Below are 10,347 nucleotides of genomic sequence, written 5' to 3' on the forward strand. Positions count from 1 at the left end.
ATGGTAAAGGAGGATATTGTAAATGACAATGAAGATTCTGAGGCATCAGTATGTGAGAGAAATGGCATGATACCCATGCACGAGAAAAGTGAGGTAATTAATTAGGATCTCAAAGTACAGTTTTAGTCAGAGGAACCATCCTTTTCCTTTCCTACTTTTTCTTCCTACATCTGAAGCGAATACAAAGAGAAATCTCAGTGTGAATTTCCTACAATTAACGAATGTTAAATTTTTAAAAATCTTTGGCATGTTGGATTGCTGGAAATCAGTGGTCACAGTTTCAACTTGAAGTAGAAAATGCATCAGTTGTAAGTTTTACGTTCATAAACTATTGAACATATAGAACATATACTATTGACTGTAAAGATAAGTACCATATGGCATATCTTTATCCACAAGGGTAGCTGGTGATCACAGAATCACAGGGTAGATAACCAAGTAACTCCATGCTGAAAACTCACAAGATTTATGTTCCAACTGTGACTCTGAGTAAAGGATATATATAGATATAGAGAGCAAGAGCGCGCGAGATATATATATAGAGAGAGAGAGAGAGAGAGGGATGAGACAGAAAATAACAGGAAATGTGGAAGTGTTACTGGAGGAGCGCCAAACCACAGTAGAGGCAAGAATTCCATGTCCACGCTATGACAATGAGCTGACATGAAGGTGAATAATCATAAGGGAAGGTAGATGATTAACTTGTCAAAAATAAGGACCCTAAAATGAAGCAAGACATATATCCAAAAATGGTCAAAGAGTGCTTTGGCTATGAATATGGATAAGTAGATGAATCAGTATAAGAGAACAGCTTCAAGGAACCATGCTTCACAGAAATAAGTCCAAGGTGGTATTTCTCCATCTCTACCTTGACCTACCAGCTTAAGCCTTCCAACAATGAATCATGTGAGTAGTGCTTGCACTGTCCAGCTGTTCTGTTTCTTTCATCTTTGTCTAATCATAAGTAGGTTTTCTTATTTTGGTTCAAGGCTTTGCAACAGAAGTTATTTAGGAGTTATATTAACAACACTGTCTCACTGGAATGATGCTAGTTGTTAACTGTATTGTAAAATCCAGTCTGGAAGCAGAACCCTAACAAATTGTAGAAAATATTAATAAATGTTTAACTTGTATAAAAGACAAGCTTAACCTGGCCTGTTAATTTTGTTTCTTCATTGAATATGCTGATATTGTTGCTGAACAGGTGTTATTTGTATTGGGACAGGAGTCCTGTCAGCTGCATATAAAAAGGCAGTCTCTCATATGCAGTTCTTTGTGCCATGTGAAAACAAAGACATAACCAGAAATCCCAAGTATACTACAAAGCCAAACTGTTCTTACAGTGGTTGTTCAGTTAATGTAGCCATCTTCAGATAGTGCATCACAGCTGATTTCAGGTCTTGTACACTACTTCAAATGTATATAGTGCCACTTCTGAGAGGGTCTCATTGCTTTCATTCAGGAGGGACCAACAGTAGATGCCAAAGGTACTGATGGGAATATGCAAACAGAAGAAACTGCTCTCTTGAATCACTCTGCTCAGCAACCTCCAGAACCAACAGCAGGACCTCCAATACCTACAAGAACATGGAGGCAAATATTTGCTTGTCCTCCTCAAGGTTTACTGGCCCGAACAGTGACAAATAGTATGTAAGAAAGACAGTTTAATTAAACTGAGAAATAGCAAATGAAGTACCAGTTTCTCTGGATGTGTTGATATCTGTCCAATGCCTTGGAAAATAATGAAGGGAAATAGCTATGTTTCAAAGTTGAGGCCTTGACTGCTTCCATGGCCTCTGTCACCCTCAAATAAGAGTAAGAAAAATTCAGTCTGAAAATGCAGCACGTTTTATGGTACTAAGAAGGGGGATTTATTCAACAGATTTTTTTTTTCTTCTTCAGTCTTCTGCTTTTATATCTATGCATGCCTGTTCTTGTGAGCTAACGAGAGGGGTGGATTTGGATATTTTGGATATTTTACAGTATTTTCACATACGTTGTAAAATTTTCACTTAATGTTCTTATAATATTTTTCAGGATTTTCTTTCCTGTGAATTGTCTATCTTTGATTGTTATATTAAGGAAACGATCTGTACTGCTTCAGGCTGTCCAAAGACATGACCTTCTTCAGATTTCTTTTTCGTGGGGTTAGCACTGTATTGTACAAGTACATTTAGCAAAAAAAATAGATTTAAATTCTTTTAAAAATTAGACTGGAGCTACAGTTATTAGCTCAAACATATGTCAGGATGCACAGCAGCAGATTCTTACTGCAGTTCTGAAGTAGATGGAGGATAAGCCAATGCAAGATAAGTTAGTGAAAGTCTCTGCTTTAAGTTTGGGACATGTTAAATGTTTTCCACAGTGGTCCAAGGCTCACTCAGTACTTTTTGGTCCCTAATGTTACATTTTTTTAAAGTATCTGAACATCTATAAAATCAGAACATCAGTTTAGGGAGCATCAAATATTAAACACATTGTTATGATTAAACTTATTTTAAAGGTAAGTGATTTTATTTCTGAAATTCATGGTACTTTTTTCCTTAGTAGGAAACAAATGTGATCTAATAGCAAACAAAGTTTTCCCTGAGAGATGACTAAATACTAATATTTCCTGTTTTGTTCCAGTTGCAGTCATGGTTCTGGTTTGGGCTGTGGTTTGGTCCATCACTGGGACTGAGTGTCTCCCAGGTGGAAACCTGTTTGGAATTCTTTTTCTTTATTTTTTTGCTGTCATTGGAGGTAAAATTTTTGGATTCATTAAAATACGAACACTACCTCCTCTCCCTGCTCTTCTGGGTAAGATACCCTTCCTTCCTGCATATTTGTGTTGAATTACCATATTTCTTGTTGTATTACCATCAAGTAATACCTGCATGCTAGATATGTTTGGATTAGAAAAAACCAAACTGTGTCATGCTCCAAATCTGTAGCTTTTCCAAGTGACCTTCGTCTGATCCTCTCTGAGTTGGTGTCAAATTCTCTGAACAGACTCAAATGAAATTGCCTGTCTGTTACTGAGGCTCTCCTCTTAATTCTTTGGGGGCCTTTGGGGGTTATTGTCCTTCAGTCCCCTCTTGTCACTGTTACTTAAAATCTGTTTTTAATATCACTGAACAGGTGTCTTAATCTTATCCTCCTGTTACAATAGGTAATTAATTCATAAGAAAATTATTTCTGAGCTGTTTCCTGCATATATCTCACAATAGAAATATTTTTCAAAGGAAACACTACAGGAATCCTCTACTGCTGATAATCCAGAGCAACTTCTTTCTTCTCCTTTCTGTATCTCAAGATAACTGAAACCTGAGAAAATAAATTCACCACAAGGAATAATTCTTCTGAAGAGAGTTATTTTATATCAGTTATAACATTGTTTTTCTTAGCAACATCTTTATTTTACGTAAAAATACAAAATAGAAATGGGAGATGAAAACTACATTAATTTTGAGATTATCAGAACCTTTTCAGACTTCTTTCCTAGAGGAGGTTTTGGCTAGATCAGTACAAAATTTTGAAGTGCTGTGATGTCAACAAGGCTGAAAAATGAAGCTCCCGTTTCTTCTCACCAGCTGTGTACTGCTCCCTTACTGTCCTTAGTGCGTAAATGAGTAAAGCTGTTGACAGACAGTAAAACTTCATGGCAGAATGGGCTAAGATTAACTGCCTGTGGTGCATGGATGTGATTTTGTAACATGCATAACTGTTGGTGTGCCTCACACAGTAGCCCTGCTTATGGAAGGGCTACATAGCATCTTAACACAGCTCTGTCCAGGCAGCATACGTGTTCTTGCACTGCTTAGTTTCACAAGCAAGAAAAAATTCAAGTAAGAGGGAGGGAAGTTTTGCATAGAGCATGCATGCCTGCAATAACATGAACTTGGGATGTAACACACAAGGAGTCTGCCCTTTCTAAGTAAACCTCCCCCTTGACAACAACAAAAAGTTTGACCATTTGGATTCTGCTTTTTTCAATTACATGTGTATCTAAAAGTTATGAGTTGAGCGTGAAACTGCTTGTCAGACAGGTAATGCTGAATAACAAAGTTAAGCATAACAGCACATGTCTATAGAGTTGCTTAGGACAGGATTCATTGTTCAGATCCCTGAGGAACTGAGGTCTTTGAGGAAAATTGGAGAACTTGGAGTAAAAAGAAGAGATAGATAATGTCTTTAAATATTCTTCTTTACACTAAAAATACAAGTCTTGTACTCTTACATGCCTTTAATCCACTTGTGCTAGGTGCAGTTGAGTGTAATGTGACTGGTTGAGCACTTAAGGACCTTATGGTGAGCCTCTGTCTGAGGAAAAAAGGAGTGAAATTGCTACTGAAACAGTCATATGGTATATTTTAGGTATACATTGCAGAGAGGTTTCTGCAGCAGGCAACATGGAGCAGAACAGTGAGGATATACTTTGGAGTTTTTTTGCTTTAAGTAGATTTCTGGATCAGGGTAGCTCCAGTGACTTGGATCACATGCAAACGTTGCAAAGAGCATGTGATCGTTATGCTAGCCTGATATAATTGTCATGAGGTACCACTGATTAATATGCCACTGCTTTTTTTCCGGAAGGTGGTGGGAAGAACCAATGTTCAAAAGTTTTGCTTGTTGAAGGACAAACCAGGTCCACAGCTGAGGCTCACACTAAGCTGGGACCAACCTGAGCATAGTGTCTGTTTACATTTGGTCTTTTTTGGTTTCCTGTTTCTTAACGTAGCTAACACATTTTTGTGGCATAATTTTATATCTTTGAATCATCAAGACCTACAATGAATCTCTGCAGATCTATACTGAAAGACACCCTTTCCTGTACCCTTCCAGAACTATGGTTCTGATGGCTTTGCAGAAAGTCCCTGATTAGACAATTTTGGTAATATTTGCAAAAAGGCAGGATCTTGCAAGTAGCTCAAATAGAGGATAAGATCAAGTTCCTGACTTTTCCCTCCTTTTCCCCCTTCTTTGCACAAGAGTCATATTGCCAGAGCATTTTAAAATGTCCACGTTAGCCTATGATTAGCTGGTTTAGATTATATTTCCCAAAGAACTCAGTATTATGGTTCTTGTGATACTTGCATTTCTTACACCTAAGAGGATTTTTAACAATTTCCAACTTCTGAGATAAATACGCAATATTAGATGATCTTCCTCTTTTCACATTAAATATATTTATCTTTTTAGCTTGTTTTAAGGATGCAGAGATGTCTTTGCTTAGGGTAAGTATGACCTGTACCTGATGAATAAAGCTGGTTTCTGTTAACTCATGCTGAGGCTGTGTCAGCATCCTACAGATTTATTCATTGGTGACCTGGAATGATCTTAGGCCTCATCGCTTTAAACATGTGTCCCTCTTTCCATGCCTCAGTCCCCATCCTTAAACCATGGCTAATAATTCAGAACATGATTCGTTTCATTGTCTCTTATAAATACATAATACAATGTCTATATTTAAGAGTTCTATGCAAGCTTTTAGTGTAATAAACCCCAATCATTTGAAAGGAGTTTATTTGCTTTCATTTAAGGGATGCTACTTGCTGGTTTCCTAATCCGAAATACCCCATTCATCAGTGATATTGTCCAGATAAACCTACGCTGGTCTGCAACACTGAGGAATATTGCTCTTTCTATTATCTTGACCCGAGCGGGGCTTGGCCTGGATGCAAAGGTATGAGACCAGTCATTTGTGTGAGGTAAAGTATACAACAGCCCTCAAAAAATTGAATAATTGAGTGTTAAAAATATTGAACTATTTGGTCTTTTAGAGGGTCTGCAAATTAAAGCATTACAGAAAGCATAGTTTCTGTTGTATAATCATATGTTAATATTGGCAGTGTAGGCAAGCAATCCAAAAAATACCTGAAGAAAACGGATTTTATTACTGTTTTTCCCCTTGCCTTAAAGAAATTTCCTGAATTTTGTAAGCAGAACATCTTGAGGATAGGTGCTCTGTCGTGGTCTGTCAGGAAGAGTTTATACTCCCTGACAAACTCCCTGTCACAGCTTACCACTGACAGACTAAAAAAGTAATGGAAGGGATCTCCAGTCCTTGTAAGAGAATGTTGCTTGTGTTGACACAAATAAAAAAAAACCCCAACCAAACAAAAAATCCAAACCTGTGTGTCTTTTTTACTTTTTAATCCTTTTTTAATCTCTGCCATTTTAATGCAAATATATCAATTGCAGAGATTAGTCCTGCTGCACTACAGAAACAAAGCTTCACATCACAATAAACCCTATAATGCCTCTGTGAATAAAAAAAATAATCTTCCTCCACACACTGAGGCGTGATGTTCCATAAATTAATAAAGGCAAAGTTTTGCTTGATCAAAATCAGCTGGCTGAAATAAAGCTGCACCATATTGGCCCCTATCTATTTCAGTTTAAGGAACTGCTTTAAGTTCATATAAAACTTTGGTCAAATATAGCTAGTTCAGAACAACTAAACTGTTTTTTCTTAACCAAGATGAAAACTTAGGAGTTGCCAATGCTTCAGATATTTAGGAAAACGGGGTTTTGTCATTCTTGAAAAATGCTTGGTCTTAATCTTTGACCCATTTTTCTCACATGTGGCAACCAGAACTATCATTTGAACTCTATGTCACAATGCTTTGATGCAGTTACAGTTCTTCCTCATGTAATCGAAACTATGAAGACAAAGATGTCCATTGCTCTGGTGATTCTCAGCCCTGATCACACTGGGATAAACTGTGCACTGGTTAAAAGTGCAACTCATTGATTTTATTATTTTTTCCATGTCAGAATTAGGGACCTGTCCTAGCAGAGTCATGTTTGTGACTATTAAAGATGGCTGTTACAAGTAAATACTCTGTTTTAGAAACACTTTTGAATAGCAGTTTCTGAGCCAAATGCAACTTAATCTGCTTTGGATATAAGGTGAGAAACAGCTGAAAGAGGTGCTTCAGTCCTTGTGCCACGTTTCTGCAGTTTTACAACTTTTCATGATTTGTTCATGGATTTGGGGATAATTTTTTGAGGGCGTCCATGCAACTTGTAAGATCATAGCAAAATCTTCTGTGGAGGGAGCAAATGACCTCAAGTAAGTGTGGGTAAGTCAGCTGTGTTGGGGGTGCACTTTTCAAATGGATCCCTGCTAGTCCAGCCTCTCACATTTAGTTTGCTGTGCACAAGCAGCCAAAACACAGTTCTCTGTCACTCTTCCTGTGACATGCAGGAAACTTGTCCAACCTCGATTCAGTGGGTTTCACTGCCACACTTGGAATTTTGTGTCCAAATCCAGTTGTGCTTGAGTCTATCACTGGCTCAGGCCATGTAAAGCTATCATATCCTGTACAGCAGCTCAGAGGGGATTCTTTTAATAAACCATATCAGATTGTAAAAGTATTTCCTCTCCATAAAGCCAAGTGTACTAATACTAATGTCTGAACATGCTTTTATATTGCAGGCTCTTAAGAAACTCAAAGCAGTCTGTTTACGGCTTTCTTTTGGACCATGCCTGTCAGAAACATGCACAGCTGCTGTTCTTGCCTACTTGTTCATGCATTTGCCATGGCAATGGGGTTTTATATTAGGGTAACGTACTCTCTTTTCTCCTGTATGACAAAGATGCCTGTTTTAATGTTGCAGTTAAATGATCCAAGTGTAGTTAGTTCTCTGTACCAAGCAGAGACCTCAATTTAATGCCAGTTGGGAAGCCGTGTTTAGCCCTTGTAGTGGTTTGCTTACCATTCATGTCTGGCTCTGTGGCTAATTTAAAGGTCACATTTCCAGGCAGTGGAGGAGTACTTGCATCAGTACTCTTCTGTGCTTGTGACCTGAGCACTTGAAGAAGGAACAAGGATGGTGTAATTCCTGAGTCTTTAGCCACACACAACACAGGGGGTTTTCAGGGACAGGAAATGATACCAAAATTTGGAGAATCTTGATGCTGGAATTCAGAAACTCCCCATTAGAAAGATGCACGTAGGACAGTCTTCCTGTCGCAAGTCAAGGATATGAATATGGTATTTTAATATTCTGGAGTAATATCCTTGAAGAAGAAACCTTTTCCATCTAGTTCTGTCTAAACTGATAGACTTAGTCTGGATCCACATAATGGAGCAAGATGGATGAACTTCTCCTCTGCCACACACTGATTTTTATGGCAAGGAACTGGGCTGCTGAGTTATAAGCAAGTCTAGACATGCCTTAAAGCTCTGAAATTGGACAGTTAAAGCATATATCAGCATAACTGGCCTGCAGTGTAGACTCAAGTCTTAGTGAGAGCCCTTTACTTTTAATACTATTGGGTTGGGTAGAAAGTAAAAGCTGATTGCTGAATCTGCATAGAAATACTCCTTCTCGTAATTAGCAGGGAAAGGTAAGGAAAATACCTTATCTAAAGGCCTTCTCATTTATACTTTAAAAGAATTGGGGTCAGGACATTTTGAAGTCTTTTAGTTCAATGCTTTCTTTTTAAGAGGGGCTGAACCTCTGTTTTCAGTTTTGTTCTAGGTGCAGTGTCCCCTGCTGTGGTGGTCCCCTCAATGCTGATTTTACAAGCTGGGGGATACGGGGTGCAGAAAGGTGTCCCAACTTTGCTAATGGCAGCTGGCAGCATTGATGACATTCTGGCTATCACGGGCTTCAACACTTGCCTTGGAATGGCTTTCTCTTCTGGTATGCTGGTTAATCTGTACGTGGTGAAATCCAGAACAAACAGCGATATTTTGAGGAATGTGTGCTCTATTACGACTGACCAGTTTGTAACTTAATGACATCTTAGAAAGTTCATGTATGGACTTGAATATTGAGAGGGAAGTTACCCATGATCAAAAGTCTATCCTGGAATCACCCTCATAGGTCTACAACATGGTTTGTGCATGAAGGGTCTGCGTACAGCTTACCAAACCTGTTTTTCTTTTGCCAAATAGGTTCTACTCTGTACAATGTGCTCCGTGGAGTGCTGGAGGTTGCTGTTGGCATTGCAGCTGGTGGGATTCTGGGAATGTTTGTTCGATATTTCCCAAGCCGTGATCAGGTAAAAACCCAGTAAAAAAACCTCTTCATAAAATAGAGATTCATTGCTAAGGGATGATGTTCTTAAATTATTCATTTGTAAGCTCCAAGTGTGAAGCTGCTTCTGGGGAAAGCTGTGTACAGCGCTAACAGCTTCCAGGTTGCAAAGCTTATCAAGTGAGGATGTGTTTTGTAGGTGATGACTTGCTTACAGCAACAGTAACCATGTATGATCTCATAGTCCTGCCAGTTGCAGAGTTTGAAACCCAGCTCACCATCCTGCTTTCATTGAAGGTGCTGGAAATGTGCACATGTAAAGGAGAAAGGGTCCGATACCCATTTCAGACAGTAAAATAATCATCAATTAGATTGATGTGCAACACATTTACTTCTATAAGTTAGTTTCCAGCAGGCCTAAGATTAAAGCAGACAGATTGTAGGCTGTAAGTGATTTGGCGTATCATTAGCGCTAATTAGAATGCAATAAAAACTAAGCTTATATAAAGTGGTGGGTCATTTTACTATCAAGGGGCAATTAAATGAACAGAAAACTGTGGAAGAAAGTAGACAGGTTCTGGATTACTGAAGTCAGTTTGCGAAGCACCCATTGCACTCAGTGGGATCAAATTTTCTTCTTATTAAATAACATAAGAAGTGTGATACAGGAGCTAAACAGATATAGAAATGGGGAAGAATGGCAGAGATATAACTGTCTGCTGTGAGACTGGATCAAATAAAACTAGACTGTTCCTGGCAAATGCTTGTTTGACTTGTTCTTAAGAACATCTAGTGGCAAGGATTTCATATCTCCTTGGATAAAACATTCTAATACTTCACAGGTAGAAAATCCTGTTATTACAGACTTGAAGCAGGGCTGTTTCATATCAGCTGTTTCAGGCTGTATCATATTCCTTGTGATGCAAAAAGCCTATTGGCAATAAGATTTTTGAATGGGCAGAGGAAAGAAAATATTAAATTTCCAAAATTTAGATTTCTTAGGAACTAAGGTCCAAAGAAAAACCTCAACTCCACTGAACAATTCAAGTCTCACTTGAAAGGATTGATTCTTTCATAATGGCTAATGGAGATTGTTGTTTTCAAATTATTTTCAAAATCAACAGAAATAACCTTTTTCCTCCATTTCTAAAATAAATTTGGTTTTGTTTGTCTGTTTCCTTGGCTGCAGGCATCTCTGGCATGGAAGAGGTCATATTTCATACTTGGGCTATCCATGTTTGCTGTTTTTGGCAGCATCTACTTTGGCTTCCCTGGATCAGGAGGGCTCTGCACATTAGTCCTGGCTTTTGTTGCAGGTGTGGGATGGTCTAATGAAAAGGTGAATGTTTACATAAAGAAGCATACCATACCATA

The 10,347-nt window shown here is 38.3% G+C and overlaps 1 protein-coding gene across 1 annotated transcript; it reads left to right on the forward strand.

Annotated features, from left to right (window-relative positions):
• SLC9B2 (solute carrier family 9, subfamily B (NHA2, cation proton antiporter 2), member 2) lies at window positions 1–10,312 on the forward strand (the record flags this gene model as incomplete). Its single annotated transcript, XM_010187604.1, has 8 exons — window positions 1–93; window positions 1,463–1,646; window positions 2,629–2,799; window positions 5,523–5,665; window positions 7,424–7,551; window positions 8,462–8,637; window positions 8,892–8,998; window positions 10,163–10,312. Coding segments are annotated over exons 1-8 (1,152 nt in total), but the record flags the coding sequence as incomplete, so codon positions are not given.
• Window positions 10,313–10,347: the final 35 nt, after the last annotated feature.

This window comes from Mesitornis unicolor, unplaced genomic scaffold (assembly GCF_000695765.1).
Source record: "Mesitornis unicolor isolate BGI_N332 unplaced genomic scaffold, ASM69576v1 scaffold46566, whole genome shotgun sequence".
NCBI classification, from domain to species: domain Eukaryota; kingdom Metazoa; phylum Chordata; class Aves; order Mesitornithiformes; family Mesitornithidae; genus Mesitornis; species Mesitornis unicolor.